Source organism: Chroicocephalus ridibundus, chromosome 1 (genome assembly GCF_963924245.1).
Source record: "Chroicocephalus ridibundus chromosome 1, bChrRid1.1, whole genome shotgun sequence".
Classification (NCBI taxonomy): Eukaryota; Metazoa; Chordata; class Aves; order Charadriiformes; family Laridae; genus Chroicocephalus; species Chroicocephalus ridibundus.
In genome coordinates this window covers 72,236,531-72,254,099 of record NC_086284.1, presented here as the reverse complement: position 1 = coordinate 72,254,099, position 17,569 = coordinate 72,236,531, and the positions used below count along the sequence as shown (strand labels likewise).

General features: G+C 41.7%; 1 protein-coding gene across 1 annotated transcript in view; it reads left to right on the top strand.

Moving 5' to 3' along the window:
• Positions 1-16,576, top strand: part of SLC9A2 (solute carrier family 9 member A2) — a 36,933-nt gene extending 20,357 nt beyond the window's left edge. Inside the window, exons 5-12 of the mRNA XM_063339153.1 lie at positions 323-525; positions 3,318-3,407; positions 5,948-6,018; positions 7,494-7,655; positions 8,250-8,346; positions 9,245-9,376; positions 11,271-11,361; positions 14,046-16,576. Coding sequence (XP_063195223.1) covers positions 323-525; positions 3,318-3,407; positions 5,948-6,018; positions 7,494-7,655; positions 8,250-8,346; positions 9,245-9,376; positions 11,271-11,361; positions 14,046-14,416 — 1,217 coding nt within the window. The 3' untranslated portion in view covers positions 14,417-16,576. The remainder of the gene's footprint in view (positions 1-322; positions 526-3,317; positions 3,408-5,947; positions 6,019-7,493; positions 7,656-8,249; positions 8,347-9,244; positions 9,377-11,270; positions 11,362-14,045) is intronic.
• Positions 16,577-17,569: the final 993 nt, after the last annotated feature.

The following is a 17,569-nucleotide window of genomic DNA, read 5'->3' as shown; positions in this document are numbered from 1 at the left end:
GAATTATTGCTGTTCTGCAGATGCAGAGCCTAGCAGATAGCTGTCTTGTGGAGATCAATTACCTGCTTCAGGTCCTAAATCCAGCTGACCTGAGGGGGTTAGCTCACTAAATATGTTTAAGATGATGATCTTTAGGCATTTTAAATTTTTCTTCCATGGTGTTTTCAAGCTGCTAAGCAACATTTAATTTCTTCAATAATATATAGGTAAGAAGCAAATAAAACTGTTTTAAAACCAGTATTAGCATTGTGGGGAATTTCTGTGCAATTTGATTTCCCTTTTTTTCCCTCCTCCCTGTATTTCTGTTTTTTTTTCCCCTCAGGTGTTTTTGTTCTGACTCAGATCATTAATGTGTTCCGGACAATTCCTCTCACTTTTAAGGACCAATTTATTATTGCCTATGGAGGCCTTCGAGGAGCTATTTGCTTTTCACTTGTATTTCTGCTTCCTCCTGCTGTGTTTCCCAGGAAGAAATTGTTCATCACTGCTGTTATTGTGGTGATATTCTTTACCGTTTTCATTCAGGTAACACCTTTCCTCTTCTGAACAACTTCTTTCTCAGACAGGTTAATAAGCAGTGGGTAGAAAAACAAATGTCCTAACTTACTGGAAGGAACATACTTGAAAGTACTCTCCATGGTCATAGTTTTAAAAAAATGCTATGCAGACTGGTAGCAAAAGTATGCCAGATATTAAGTACTTATGCTAACATATAAGTAGTATTAAGCATTTAAGACCTAGTGAGGTTGGAGTAGAGATAAAAGATAATCTGGGTACAGCCCTAGCACTAATTCCTTGTTAGAATGTTTAAAGTTGTGCATTTACTCAGGAGTTCGGTGTTGGATATGGTGCAGAGTGAGCAGGGGGTGGAAGACACTGAGGGCCCTGAGAAGTGAACTGGAGTGTTTGAGTCGGAGTGTTAGGCAGTGATGGTGCAAACCAGCCAGACATCTGTCCAAAAGCACCAGCTGTACGGAAGAATGTGAGGAACTTGCCTCTGGTGTTAACCTGGCTGTGGAGGCCTGGTCAAGAGTGACCAAGAGAGAGGGAAGTGACTGAAACCAGCAAAAGGTAGAGGAGGCTAAGCCCCTCAAATAAACATATGGGGCTAGTAGTTTTCCAGAGCGGTGAGAGAGAAGCAAGAAGCTAGTACATGGAATTTCAGGCCTGTGGGAAAAAAAATATATTTTTAGCCTGCCTTTTACATGAATAAAGCTGACATGGGAAGTAGCAAGTATCTGCACTCACACTTGGGAAAGGTGAAAAGGTGGCTGGAGCAGCTGGAGGTCAGTTAGTTGACCTTAGCATACAAGCTGTGAAACCTGATTTTGAAGGATAGAAGAATTTAAAACATGGAGGTAGACAGAATGCATTGTGAAGTGCAAGATGGTTTACCAAGGGAAACCTGGTATCATTCTTTGATAAGGCAGTTTATTTTCTAGAGTAATCTCATCTAACTGGACTATTGTAAAACCTTTGAGGGTGGGGGCTACATAGGACATTGTTAGCTTTACTCGTTAAACTGAGGTTTAGATTGACATTAGGATGAGGAAGGAGCTGACAGTTTCTCCTATAAAGGGCAATAGAAGCATATTGTCCTTTGGGTCAGAAAGGACCTCTGGGGGTCTCTAGTCCAACCCTGTGCCTAAAGCAAGGCCACCTTCAAAGCTAGATCATGTTGCTCAGGGCCTTGTCAAGTTGAGTTCTGACTGTCTCTATGGATGGAGATTCCCCAGCCTCTCTGGGCACCTGCTCCAGTGTTTGACCACCCTGGTCAGACAATAGGCTGGTGAGATGTTATTAATGGAATTCTTTAAGGATGGTTCCTGGGGATGGTTTTCTTTAATATTCTCATTATTGACCATGGCACATAAACATAGGAGTTTTTTGTTGCTGATGTTTCTTGATGACAGGCTTTGGAAGGTATTCTCAGGGTGATAGCGAGATGGGGTATCATGTAGAAAGAAGAGGATAACTGAGGGCCAATATGATAGAAACAGAATGAAATTTAACAGTACTAAGTGCAGGTGTGTTCGTGTTATGATTTTCTTGCTAGGGATTTCTCTTATGAAATGGGAACCTTTGTTTGGGAAAAAATAGAGATGCAGGTGTACTAGTTCTTAATGGAGTAGAGTTTAAGCCACCAGTGCAGTGGGGACAGAAGAAAGATAAATATGATCTTAAGACATACTGAGACAGTTATTTCCATCAGAGAATAGTGTCATGTTCTAGAGTGATCATGGGACTGGTAAGCCTGTTGTGTGAAAAGAGACCAGGATGCCTTGGTCTTAGCAAAATGAAAGGAATATAAGAGGGAATGTAATTGCTGTTTATATGAGGGAGTGGACACCAGAGAAGGAGGAGCACTGTTTAAACTAAAAAGACAAATGTTGGCACAAGAACAAAGTGGTACAGAGTGGCCATGATGCAATCAAGAAGCAGCGTTCTAATTATCAGAACAATGAGGTTCAGGATGAGTGTTCCAGTATGAGCAATGGGGCAAAGAAACCTAACTACTTTTAAGATAAAGCATTTACAAAAAGAAACATGTGACCTGGTTGTCTGGGATAGCAGGGACTGGTCTCAACACCATAAGAGATTCATTCCTCTCCTCTGTGCCAGTGCACCTATACAAATAAACAAATTATGTCAATTCTTCCGCAAATAATTGTTCAAAACCATTATATCATTCTGGGATAGCCAAAACATTTTGTTCTTTCTCAGAGAATAGTCAGGCAAGGACACATATTTACAAAAAGCCTTAGTATCACGATCTTGAATAGCAATTGTAATACTAGTGTTGACACATCTTTGAGTACCTGTTTTGGAAGTAATCACTTAAAACGAGGACTTTATATGTTTGCTTTGGAATGATGGCGGATCTGTTTTTTAATTCAGAAAACAAATGAGAGTTTTTCTAACACATAACAGGACTGAAAAAAAAGTTTAAAAATACTATGGATGGGGTAATTGTTGTATTCCTGATGGGGTTTGTCAGGTTGCCCCTCTTGGACCTCTTAGCTCTAGAGAACCCCTTCCTTCCTCCTGTTGCATTAGTGGAGTCTGTGTGTTGACAAGGACTTCATAGCTAAGTGCAACACCTGCTAATCAGAAGAGTGAATTCACTATTGTAAGTATTGTGTCAGGCTGGATTTTGGGGTTAGGAAGGTGAAAGGGTATCCAGAGCTAAAAAGGTATCCACAGCCATTTTCAGTGCTCTGATAGAGACAGAAAATACTGAACGGCTTTGTTTTTTCTTTATGTTTATGGAAAAAAAAGCCCCAGCACTATGTGCTTTTTTTTTTTTTCCTTCACAGGGAATAACAATTCGCCCACTGGTGGAGTTTCTTGATGTCAAAAGGTCAAATAAAAAGCAGCCTGCTGTCGGTGAAGAAATTTATAACAGGGTATGCTGCAGCTTCAGTGTCATAGATGAAACGCTCATATAGATGAAATTCCTAGTGGCTTTCAGTAAGACAAGTATTACAGAGAGACACACACACTTTTTTAGACTTCTTTTTGGTAGCTGTTATAAGGACAATAACTGTAAAGCTTATATTTAACCTTTATCAATTACCAAAATTATCATTATTACGTATCATAGAATCATAGAATCATAGGGTTGGAAGGGACCTCTGGAGATCATCTAGTCCAACCCCCCTGCCAGAGCAGGGTCACCTACAGCAGGTGGCACAGGAACGCGTCCAGGTGGGTTTTGAATGTCTCCAGAGTTGGAGACTCCACCACCTCCCTGGGCAGCCTGTGCCAGTGCTCTGCCACCCTCAAAGTAAAGAAGGTCCTCCTCATGTTTAGGTGGAACTTCCTGTGCTCAAGTTTGTGCCCGTTACCTCTTGTCCTGTTGCTGGGCACCACTGAAAAGAGCCTGGCCCCATCCTCCTGACACCCACCCTTTAAGTATTTATAAGTGTTGGTAAGGTCCCCCCTCATCTGTCTTTTTTCCAGACTGAAGAGACCCAAGTCCCTCAGCCTTTCTTCATAAGAGAGGTGTTCCTGTCCCCTAATCATCTTGGTAGCTCTTTGCTGCATCCTCTCTGGCAGTTCCCTGTTCTTCTTGAGCCAGGGAGCCCAGAACTGGACACAGTACTCCAGGTGCGGCCTCACCAAGGCAGAGCAGAGGGGGAGGATGACCTCCGTTGACCTGCTGGCCACACTCTTCTTGATGCACCCCAGGATGCCATTGGCCTTCTTGGCCACAAGGGCACATTGCTGGCTCATGGTCATCCTGTTGTCCACCAGGACTCCCAGGTCTCCTTCAGCTGAGCTGCTCTCCAGCAGGTCAGCCCCCAACCTGTGCTGGTGCATGGGGTTATTCCTCCCCAGGTGCAGCACCCTACACTTGCCCTTGTTGAATTTCATAAGGTTCCTCTTTGCCCAAATCTCCAGCCTGTCCAGGTCTCTCTGTATGGCTGCACAGCTTTCCGGTGTGTCAGCCACCCCCCCAGCTTTGTGTCATCAGCAAACTTGCTGAGGGTGCACTCCATCCCCTCATCCAGGTCATTGATGAATATATTGAAGAGGGCTGGACCCAGTACTGACCCCTGGGGAACACCACTCGTCACCGACCTCCAACTAGACTCTGTGCCCCTAATCACTACCCCCTGAGCTCTGTCTTTCAACCAGTTTTCTATCCACCTTACTGTCCATTCATCAAGTCCACTCTTCCTAAGCTTCCCTATGAGGATGCTGTGGGAGACCGTGTCAAACGCCTTGCTTAAGTCAAGGTGGACCACATCCACTGCCCTCCCCTCATCTATCCATCCAGTCATGCCATCATAGAAGGCTAGTATCATTATTTTGGAATCTTCACTTTCTTAGTTGTTCACCTCTTAAGGTAAATTAACTTTCCGTAGTTTCTTTTACATATAAGAGACATGTTATTTTAGAACTTGGTTACATTAGGAAAGCTTTGGCAATTTAATTATATTAGATTGCATTTGAGTTAGTCTAATTAAACAAATGTAAACTCCTCCTAAACACAGTCTTAAACTTACTTAACTCTCACATCATCAGCCCCTTTATGGATTTGTATTTGGTACGTGTATGTCTCCAATTATTGCAGTTTATTAGCCATGCATATTCTTGAATGTATTTCTCCTTGCGGCATAGCTGTGACAGGTGGTTTTAAATTCTAAAAATGAGGAATAATAAGGGCCACGTTCAACAAAGAAGTCAATCTAGGTATCTAAAAGCGCGTCCTTTTAGAGCTTATCCTTTGGACATATCTACCGTGATTTTCCCCTGAATTTGAGAGACCCCTACTGTGGTACTTGAATTAAGAGCAAACGAGCTGCCTCTGGGGCTCAAGTGAGATCTTAGCTGAACTGATTCACTCTTTTGTAATTCATAATAAACAGAGGAAGAGTATGTTTCTAATATTAGGTGCTTTGGATGCTTTGAGGTAAGTCTAGACCACAATCCCCTATAATTGGAGCTCAGGACCTGGTGCTGGGTATCTCAGCTCTGTCCTGTGCATCCTGAGAGGCCAGTGCTGACGTGGGGAGCTGCTGCCCACTCAGGCTCTCTCCTCTGCAAAGTCATACCTGCTTCACTGCCAGGCCTGGAGAAGTCCCTGGAGAAGTCCCAGGCATAGCCCTAAGCGGTTAGGGAACTTAAAAGAAATGAAAATATGGGGGGGGTGGGGGGGAGGAAGTTACTGACAGATTCAGGCAGGAGCTGAGCAACACTGATGTTGAGGAAATTAGCAACTAACTTATGGCTTTTGGGGGCTGTGAGCTAAGGAAGCTCCAGGGGAACAAACCAGAGTCAGGCTCAGAGTTTGGTTAGACTGCATTTAGTGAAACGGAAACATCGCCCTGAATTCTGACTAGACTTTTCTGTTTTGAAGTAAGTTAGAAACTAACAATATCTAAGGGCGAGCCAAGCGATATCTGTAAGTTTATGTAACGAACCAACATTTCCCCTTTAGTTCTTTGACCACGTGAAGACTGGAATTGAAGATGTGTGTGGACACTGGGGTCACAACTTTTGGAGAGATAAGTAAGAATGTCATTTGAAACTTTTGTTATACAGGAAAGGCTAAACTGGCTCAGCAGCAACAAATGAAGGCCGTTGGGCATCAGATTTCATTTTCAGCATTTTAATCTTGAAAGCGGATGGTTGTTTTTAGAATGTGTGGGTTACGAAGGGAAAGCAGCAAAACAATGTCTTTTTACTAAACCGCAAGCAAGTAGAACAAAATCTCCAGCTGGGAAGAAAGGCAACCCTCTGATCCCAGGGTAAAGTACAGTACCTTCAGAGGGTGTGTGTCCTCTCCCTGTTTCTGACTGTTTCAGAGCATTTCCCATGTGTCTGCTGAGCCTTTCATACCATCCGGCTTTCCTCCTGCAAATTGTATGTCTGTGCGGCGTTAAGTGAGGGGTTAGGTCCCTATTTGATGGGAAACATACAAAAGCTTTGAGACTTTCTCTAGGGAGATCAAGGTGCTAGCTGGCATGAGGTGCGTGAGAGATCCTAATGGCAGGCAGCTCCACAGTTCTTGATGCTGTTATTTAAGACTTAGTGTCAGCTAAGAAGATTACCACTGGCAATACCTGAATAATTCAGGTTTTCAGTTTGGCTGCTGAATCATCATCATCATCATTGGTTTGGATCTGACTCCCTTTTCTCAGAAGCACATTCTTTTACACCCAAATCCCTTAGACCCAAAGTGTGGGCATTGCTCCCCCACCTTCTAGTCGCTGCTCCAACAGGAATTTAAGTGTTTTCTACAAAAAGGAACAGCACAAGCAGGAAAAGCCGAGAAGAGCCCTCTCAAAATGACTTGAGGGCAGCACAGTGAGGACACTTTTGTGACAGGTGCATGACATGGGCACAGCTTTCCTTTACTCAGCCTGGTTCCCCTCCAGAGATCTTTAATTAACAGATTATGGAGCAAAGGAGGGTCCCACCTCTTCATGACTTTCAGACCCAAATTCAAGAATAATTTCAGAATGGCCAGAGGGCAAAATATTCTCTGGCAAAAAAAATCACCCCAGCTGTAATCAATATTTTTTCACCAAGCATCCAAGAGGGTTGCAGTCGCTTTAGAGGAAGGGAAAACTTCCAAAGGTTTACAAAACCAGGCTAAAATTTCAAAGAAAAAGCAGTCGGTGCAAATTTAGACCTTGTATTTGTTATTACAGTAAATATTTAATGTTCTTTTTGTCTCAATGAAAATGGAGAATTAAAAATAATATTGTCTAATAACACCGAATACCTAAAAGTTAAAAGCTGCTGCTAGGGAGGCTGTGCATTAACGTATCAACCAAAACACAGGTTAAGACTATCTATCTGAAGCGATGATGAACTTGACCCTTTTTTACGTTGCTCAGCAGTAGGTTGTTAATATGAGTAGACACATTCCCAGGGAATAAACTCCTTCACAATTGCATTAGCTACAGTATATTGGCTTTCCTTAACTATGCACAGTAAAAATTAACTGGTTGGGTTGGGTTGTTTTGCCTCACATACAGGTTTAAAAAGTTTGACAATAAGTACCTGCGAAGACTTCTAATCCGGGAGAACCAGCCCAAATCCAGCATTGTTTCTTTATACAAGAAGCTGGAAATCAAACATGCCATTGAGATGGCAGAGAGCGGAATGATAAGCAAAGTCCCATCGTCAGTGTCTCTCAGGTAAGCAAGCGATGCCAGCACGGCCGAGCATTTCAGCTGGGTCACGTAATTCATTTCACAGCCCAGTCAGTAGGCAGGATAATCACTTTGACTTAGGACACTTTGTGTCCAAATGTCACCTGAGCAGTAAGTGGATATGAAACAGGCGTGTTTTGCCTACAGCTCACACACGAAGCGCTCGGTGAGCTGTGCTCGTCCGGAGCGTGTAGTTTTACAAGGGCAGCTGCTCACGGGAACATTGATTTGCCATGTAGAGCGGAGCTGGATTTGAACCAGTGCCTGCCCATCTGCTGCAAATAGCTACGGGAGAAGCCTGAGGGACATTTTGAAAAGCACCCCAATCAAATTTACAATTCGGTGTAATTTATATCAAATTTTGGAGAGTGAGTTTTGAGCCTTACCCCTGGCTCAAATGAGATCAAGATTTCATTCCTACATGTTCTGTTTTCACCTGTTCCTTGGTTGTTTTGAAATGTCGTTTCCAGCTCTAACAAAGGAAATAGTTCAAATGTAATTCCCAATCATAAAACTAAAAACATTCTTCCTCTTTCCCTCTCTCCTCTGTTTTCCTTTTTTTTTTTTATCCTGCCACAGTGAATATCATGAAGGAAAGATAAAGCCACTTTCTCCCACTGAAATGGAAAACATGCGGGAAATATTAACAAAGAATCTCTACCAAATACGACATCGAGTAAGGATGAAGTTTTGCATACTTAAATATCCCACTACTCTTTGACTTTACTGGTTATCTTCATAACACATCTTTGGGCTAGTGTAGCATCTGCTGTAGCACAGCATAATAATTAATGCTGATATTTACTTCTATTGCCGATGCATACGTGTCCTGTCATATGTACAGTAACGTATTCATACTCTTTTATTTAAATAGCATGATGTTATACTACAGCTAAAAACCATAATGTTTCTGTTTTGTTGTTATCTACAATATACTTCCACTACTTAAAAAGGATCGTAGGTGCAAATTCAACCCAACATCGTCCCACTTATATCAGTATTTTCGTCACTTCATGACATGAGATTAGATTTCCCATTTGCCTCCAGTTGTGAAGTTGTTTGTATTAAGAACAGAGGTGATGAGCTGGAAAAACAGTGAAATAAAAGCAAAAGGACATTTCACATTTACCCTCCTGTGGCTAAGTAGTTTGAATGTCTGAGTCCTTGGAAAACATTCAAAAGTGGAGCAAGCTTCAGCTTGCTGGAGGTAAAAATTACTTCCCCCTAGGTGACTCGTCTTATCGCTTTCAAATGTGCGTCCTCTATTGACATATTGACTGAGCTAGTACAATGTGGGGGTAAACACTGTATTAAGCTGGCTTTTTCCAATTTATCTTTCATTATAAATATCAGCAGGTTAAAAGAAAAAAAGAAAGGAGGAGGTGCTTGTGAAGCAGATGACTGAAAAAATGCTGGCATAATTACCGTGCTTGCTTTTCAATATGATTTTGTTCGCCAGGATTTATGATGCTTATTAAAACATCAGAGCAAAAAGGCTGTTTTGCACTGTGCATATAGTTCAACACATTTGACATTGTGCTTTTCAGAACGTAACCACTGCTTTTATATTTCAGACAATGTCATATAACCGACACAGCCTGGCTGCAGATGCAAACGAAAAGCAGGCCAAAGAAATTCTGATCCGTCGCCGGCACAGCCTTAGGGAGAGCCTGAGGAAAACCAACAGCCTGTCAAGAGAAAGACCGGTACTTGCATTTTAGCCATTTTACAGAAAACAGTTCGTTGTAGCTAAATCTCATGCAGAAAAAAATCTTCTGAAATGCAGAAAAAAAAAGTAATCCTGAATTTGGCAGACAACTGCACATCCAGTGTGACACTTAACACTTTGAATGGCACACTTGGGCCCCTTAATTTCTTTTGACCCCTTCAGCTAAGCTTCAGTCTTGTAGAATATGATATTGGGAGTGGGATCTGCTGCCATAATTTTGTCTCAGAGAAGCTGAACGGGCTCCGTACACAGTGTACTTCTAAGGCATGGTCAGTATTCTTTATCAGTGTTTTGATGAAGTGTGGATGATTGAGGTCAAAAATTATTTTGAGACAGACAGACTCCAAAATATGGGAAAGAGAAGACCTTTTGGTGGAGTCAGTCAGGGTGAGCACTTCATTTAAAAAATGTTGTGGGCTCTTTAGTATTCATAACATGTAGTCAGGGCTTCAGGTTTTGACACAGAATAGGAAAATCCCCTCTGCCTATGAGAAATGATGTGGCATGATGACATTTGGCTCTCTGAGGCAATCCTGCAATACCTCCATTGTAAACTTCAGACCATTTCTGAACAGAGCGTGCTGATTCAGCAGGGAAGCTTATCTCCCTTATCATCTTCCTATTTTAGGTATTGGGGAAATTACCCATCCTATAAATACGTATTTTCGTGGTACAGGAATACTTAGTGCCTGCTACCTTCATTGATGCAGTTGTCCTTCAGCAGCCAAGGCTGGAATGGTGTCTCCAATAAGTGCTGTATCTCATTTGTGATCATTATTAAGGTTACTGTGGCTTTAATTGTGACAATAAGTCTGTTCCTGAATGACTTTTCCCCTCTCAACCAGAGTTACATACATTGTCTTTGTCACACAAATGAATGACATACCAAGTGGAATAATTAAGAGACTGAGCAGGATTGAGACATTTTGGAGGCAGGGAGAGAAACAGCGTGTCTGAGAGCTTTTTAAAATGCACAGGCTGCGATTTATCCTTGGATAAATCTACCACAGAGGGAAGCATAGTGGTCCTGAGCAGCACAACAATATCCAGAGAGGAAAAATGTCTCATGGAAAATAGATTTCCTTTCAGGTTCCCTTTGAGTGTGCAACAATGAATGGTACAAGCAGGGGAGAGCTGGTAGACTGTAATGGTTTTAAAAAATCTTTGTAACAAATGTAAGAAAGGATGCCTTTGATAAATTTTTGAATTTTTTAAAAAAGCAACCTTTCCTGGAAAGTACCTCTTATGTTGCAGGAAAGATGTGGTGTGCCCTGTGCCCAGGGCCTTTAGAGCTTAGTCTTGGGAAAACAAGGATTTTGTGCCCTGAATTGGTAAATGATCATGCTGGTGCCTAACTTCCCCATCAACTACAGTGCGACTAGTCAACTGTATAAAGTCATTTATATGTATAAAGCGCTTGCAGGATCAGAATACAGATTAGTTTGTGTGCTCGAGCTTCAGTCACAACCAAATTTTTGCATCTGACTAATGAGTTCCAAACTTGAGTGTTGGAACTCAAAAGTGATGCTGTGCTTGCAGCATTTGCCTTCCTTAGGAAAACCTGTACAGGTAAGATTGTGGTTAGAGACCATACATTTATTAACTTTGATCTCAGAGGGCATATCACTAGGCTTTGCTTTGATTAAGCTGCTTGAGATTACTCAGTCTTTACCTTAGTTAGCATAGACTTCAACCAGCAATTGGTGTTAACTTGAGTGTGTAGTAAAAGATCACGTATTAGCTAATCCCAAACTACTCTCTAGCCCTTTAGCTACATAAACCCGTTCAAGCCTTAGTCATGTATCTTCACATACCTGATGCAGGTACTTCAGTCTGCAGTAACTTAACATTTCTTATATTTCTTTGCACAGGCTGCTGCAAATACAAAAAGATTCCTTTCACTTCCTAAAAACACTAAACTCCCAGAGAAACTACGAGTGAGAAATAAAACATCTTCCAGAGGTAATGACAAACTTTCTGCCCTCTCTTACTGTGCTGCAGTCATTTTGCCTACGTAGAAGGAAAGTTTTTCCAGAGATGATATAGAGAAATAAGCATATTAATTTTCAAATAAATATTACAGTTTATGTTCACATGCTTTCATTCTAGAGCATATTTCTCTTCATAGCATATTTGTAGGTGCTGGATATTTAGCAGGGGTCTTATAGCATTAAAAGCAATGGGTTCTGAAGCAGGTATTTGAGTGTGGACAAATGCCCGGGCAAGCAGAGTCTTGTGGGGCATCTCAGTTGAGATGCCATAGTGGCATTGTCCTCCCAGCACATCTCCTCATGTGAGCAAGCAGCAGCCTGAAACAATTCTACACCAGAAACACTGACATGGCTCATACTCCTTGTCTTTATTCCATAATATCCAGATCCCCTTCTTCAATTATGAGCCTATTTGGTTTCTTTTCTCACTGGGGTCAGGGTAGAGGACATTGCTCTGAGAATCAAACCAGAGAGGAGAATGAGGAGATAAGGTCTGGTTTGTAGTTCTCATGAAGAACTTCTCAAAATCATAGAATCATAGAATCTTCATGATTGGAAGGGACCTTTGAGATCATCGAGTCCAACAAAACAACCTACAATCTCTGTCACTAGAGCATGCCCTGAAGTGCCACATCTAGATGTTTCTTAAACACCTCTAGGGATGGTGACTCAACCACCTCTCTGGGCAGGCTGTTCCAGTGCCTGACCACTCTTTCAGTAAAGTAATTCTTCCTAATATCTAATCTAAACCTCCCCTGCCACAACTTCAGACCATTTCCTCTGGTCCTGTCATTATTCACCTGGGAGAAGAGGCCAACACCCACCTCTCTCCAAGCTCCTTTCAGGTAGTTGTAGAGGGCAATGAGGTCTCCCCTCAGCCTCCTCTTCTCCAAGCTAAACATGCCCAGCTCCCTCAGCCTCTCCTCATATGACCTGGTCTCCAGACCCCTCACCAGCCTGGTAGCTCTCCTCTGGACACGCTCCAGCACTTCAATGTCCCTCTTGTACAGAGGGGCCCAGAACTGAACACAGTACTCGAGGTGAGGCCTCACCAGTGCCGAGTACAGAGGCACCATCACTTCCCTACTCTATGCTGTGGTTTACAACCAAAATGTCTTTTTTTTTTTCCTGCCTAAACTCACAGATGTTTCATATTGGAGTTCTTAAATTCTAATAGAAAAATAAAAAATCTGGAGGAAGAAACCCCTTTGATGTGAAAACTTTGCTCAATTCTATTATTTTCTATCATGACTGGTTGCATTACCGTGCCTATACCGTGCTCATGAGCATTCTCTTTCATGGCAAGCAACCATCAAGATCTCTTGCTGGGAAGATTAAATCTCTGCACAATCACTAATATGTCTTGATCCCCACCCCAATTATTTTCCCACTCTTCCAAATTAATTTAGTAATGGACCGTATTTTTGTCTCTTAATAATTACATCTTTGGTCTCCTTAATGTAGCATGCCTTTTATTCTGTAGTTATGTCTGCAGAGGTCACCTACTGTCACCTAGAATTAAAGAGGAAATGTGCCTCCAGATTATTCAATTGTCAAAAAATATATTATTTGACATATTTAGGGGGGAAAAAGCCTGTAAACACAGTCTGATGAAGACCTTCCTTGATATATAATTATCTGGGTGAATGGATAATTATGTGTTGATATATTTTGTTGACCCCTTCATCACCTTTTTAAAAGAAATAACATGTAGGCTACTAATGGAAGTTGTTCATACAACAGTTGTGCAATACACAATTCTTTGCTTTGGTATATTTAAAACATCATATCTGACTTAAGTCTAAGGACAAATCTGGAGCATTCAAAAATGATTGTTAAAATGATTATCAAAGGACTGAAGTGTGCAGGTTTTGATGAAGATGTTAGTCAACTTAAAAAAAGTCTGCTGGGGAAAATACACGCACATGTACACATCCAGAATGTTTCCAGCTTGGTTTACCTGACAGAGATCATTTAAGAGTATTCCCTAAATGATTATGCCAGCTTTCCCTTGACCATTTTCTACCCTGCTCTGAGGGGGTGAAGGAGTCTGCAGCACTTGCAACCTGTGCGATTTGCCCTGTGGATTTTCTTTGATATCTTACATTCAGGTGTATTAAGGATGGGTTGTTTCCTCCCACATTGACGTTGGGAGATCCTTTGCTTGGTGAAGTACTGACTCTCCTTTTCCAAAGCTGAGTTTCTATAGCCCCTGTACTTGTCGTGCTCTGGAAATGCCTCTCAGATCAGGTTTTGTGGGATGCGAGGGTGAGAAATCTCATTTCTGTATCCTGCTTGGATGCAAGCGGGGACTCGACCCCAAGTAGCTCAGAGAGAGTCAGATTTTTCTATATCCAGAGGCAGAACTGGGGAAATGTCAACTCAAACAGGGGGGCACTCAGTGATTAAGGAGCAGCTGAGTGGGGACTTTCTAAAAATCACAGTTTTGAGGGGAGGGATGTTTGTAATTGAAATCTGTTCTCTGTCCTGGTAGAGGTAAGTGTCTATTACTTGGTCTAATCAGAAAGCACTGAATTTGGGAAACACAGGGGAACTTTCTTCTATTCCTGCTAGTGCTCAGTGTGCTGTTATTCAAATATTCCTGAAACAGTAATATTCTTCGCCTAAAATTTTAATTTTGTTTTCAATTAACAGTGGGTGACAGCAGCGACTCTGAGATGGATGCTGCTACCACAGTGCTCAATCTAAGACCCAGAGCAGGGAAAATCTTGAGAGACCAGAGACTGAGACAGCAGAGGCCACCGCCCGAGTTTAGGGTGGAGTGGAAGAACGAAGTTGACGGGACCCAGGATGGACGAGGAGAGCAGCAGGAGCCGAGCACCTTGCCTCAGCCATCCATCGGGTTCAGGCAACCACTGCTGACGAGACCAAGATTTGGCACTTTGAGCAGGGAAGATTTGACTGCAGACCACGGGTCGGCAAGACCTCTGCCACCACCACGGTTAGTTAGGCAGGCTTCGCAAGGGGACAGGCAGAGAAATAAGCCTGAGAACCAGCCGTACTGATCACAGCAAAAAGAGAACTCTTGGTACTAAACCACGGACATAACGAATTAGGATTCTAAACTGTCAGATCAGACTATGGGATCCATTTAAAAAAAACCCAGCCAAGCCTCAATGTGGATCTAACCACTTCCATTTGGGTAAAGTCAATGCCATTAACTAAGTGAAAGGAATAGTGGAATAATTGCAAAGCTGAGGACATTAAAAAAAAAATCTCCTTTCTAAATAACTTATGGCGATGCTTTAATTACATTATTTCCACTATTAAGGTAGGATGGAAATGTGCCTTATCACATCATCTTTTGTGGAACCAAGTCATGCAGGTTCAATACCCAGTTATCCATTGAAAATCATTGTTGAAAGTCCGGTGAGGAATGGATTCTTAAAAAAAATTCTGTATAATTTCAGATTTTATTTATAATCAAATAATACTTGTTTTAACCAGAGCTTTAATATGAGTAACACTGAAAATTGCACAATGCACCTATCATACAGACTTTGTAAGAAGAATAAAGATATTGCTGAAGCCCAGTTTGTTCGAAGAGCTGTGATGCAGAAAAGGAGGAAGAAGAGAAGGAACAAGCTGTAGGAGCACAATTGCAAATACAGTTTATAGAGAGAAGACCTGAGTAGCTTGAATTTTTACTTTCTGAATTTTTGGCAATACATAACCTTTGAGAGGTACTGAGAATCACCAAGGGAAATCTGAATGACCTTGGCTTTCACTAATGTCAACATGAGCTGAGAGCACCTAGCAGGACACCAGAAGCCCTAAAAAGAGACAATTTCAAGTGGATAAATAATGTCCTTATTCAAAAATTGCTTTTTGCACCTTAGTTTCTCAGGTGCAGTGCAAACACAGCAGTAGAATAGTTGCAGAGCGCTGCACATAGGCAAAGCGAGCAGTCTCCTGTTTGAGTCAGGGACCACTGAGACTCAAGAAAGCTCGTTCCCTCGTGCTTGTGACCCCGGTCAACTTGTTTTACTTTGTTTCCTCATCTGTAAAAGGGGAAAGATAATCTTTTCTTTGTCTGAGCTATGCACTCCAAGGAACAAAAATGTTCCGTCTAATTTGTTTGTACAGAAAAGTAGCACAGCAGGGTCCCGGAATCAGTTGAAGTCACTGTGCACCTTAATAACACCCATAAGAAACGCGGACTTCTTCATCCCAGCGTAAATGGCTGCCACTTGAGTGCAAGGGAGGGTGCATTAAAATAAATGATACTTAACTGTAGCTCTCAGGAATTTGCACTTTCTGTCCCCCTTAATCTGTCTTAAGTTGAGCTTGCTTTAGCACAGATACACATTTCAGCACAATGCAGAAATAATTTTCATTCTACTTGTTACAAGATTGATAACTTTCATTGAAGAATGTACACTGTGAAATCATAACTTTTCTTTTTTGTTAGCACATTTCTAAATCTGTGGGCAATAAGATTCATTTTTATTTTATTTAAGCTTGTTTTGAAACAACTATTAAAAATCAGAATTTCCTTTTAAAAATTACAGGGTAGATTTCTTTCAAAGGTTTGAAGGTGGGGTTGACAAATTAGTTTTATAAATGGGGATTAAGACTTTCGTCCTTCTAGCAGCTTTTCCAACATGTTTATTTCAGGTGTGTATTTGAAATGTCAAGCCTTCCTAAACTCTTTTATTGGCACAGGTCTTTTAGGCTCTTTCCTGTGTTCCAGCGATGGAAGTTTCTGCTGTGTGTCAAATGCAAAGTCTAAGCTGCAGAGGGATGGCTATGTGAGCCCTAGAAATTTCGGTCAAATGTTCATGGCTGTTCTCAACAAATTATTTTTGTGGAAGACAATACTTAGCTATCCTTTAATGATCGTCTCCCATTTGGAAATAGAACTGGGTTCGAACAAAGCCAGCAAGCTTTAAAAACAAATTTGAATTTGTCTTTTAACGGGAAAATATGTTTCGTCAGTAAAATTATGTCACGGCATTATTGGGATCATGTTTGAATAACAAAGAAGCCTTAAGTTTGGATTTCAGTTTTGAAACCACGTCCTCCTTGGAGATCAGACTGTTTAGATCAGGTGTTTTATATCAGACCCATCTGAAATCTGACCAAATAAATAAATAAATTTAAAATGTTGCACATCAGCATTTAGTTTACTCCCTGTGGAGATTTCTCTTCCATGTGCTGGTAAAGACCAAGCAATTGGCTTGTATCTGGGGAAAGAAGCCTTTTTTTTTTCCCAAATGGTTGTCATTTTTTACGGCACAATTTTAAATAATGAATGCAGGTTTCAGGAGCCTTACTGCTCTGCTGGTTGTCCATTAGTACAGTGCATACTCAGATCATGGGTACTTAAAGTGGGTGCCCTATGGTACAAGCACATCAAATTGGAGGTTGTTTTGATGAAATATGGCCTTAAGCCCTTGATGCTTGAAAACACGCTAGCATGCTGTTACCTTTCCAAAGCACTTTGAGATCCACAGAAGACAAGCATCAAGGCACATCTCCAGCATGGTTACACTGTGAAGCAGAACCGTGAGTCTCCTGGAACTCTGCGTCCTTGCAAGTGCTCTCTCCCTTCCCCACTCCTGCTCCTCCCACCCTATTCAGGCTCTTTTCCGCTACTGCTGGGTCAGACCTTCATCACCTCTGAGAACTATCCTGGTTGTTCTTTTCAGTAATGACAGCAGCAGGTGACACAGGCTGTGTCTGAAGGAGCCCTTCTCATTCAAGTCTTGCCCTGGTTTTGGTCACAGGTTTGTCTTTTACTATGTTTTGTTTTTTTTTTTTTTTCCCCTGCAAAGGAAAAAAGAAAGCTCAATAGCTCTTTTTGATCTATCTAAAAGGCCCATCTAACTTTAACTTGCAGAGGAGACTTTTCCTTCATGTTGGAGCAGAGAGTTTGTCTGCTGAATGAAATGCCCAATAAATCTGTCCTCGAGCACCATCTGATGGGGAAAGTCATGTATTGACCGGGGACATGTGTTTCACTTTTTCAGGAAACCACAGCTTCAGCAGTGACTGGGAAACTCGCAAAATCCACATGCAGATTTTTTGTTTCCGGATGGACTCCCCAGCACACTCTGTAGTATTGATATTTTACTGCCTTGGTGAGGAAGCACAATGCCCAATTGTCCAGATTTTGGGACAGAAGGAAAATATCTGTGTTACACTCTGATTCGAGG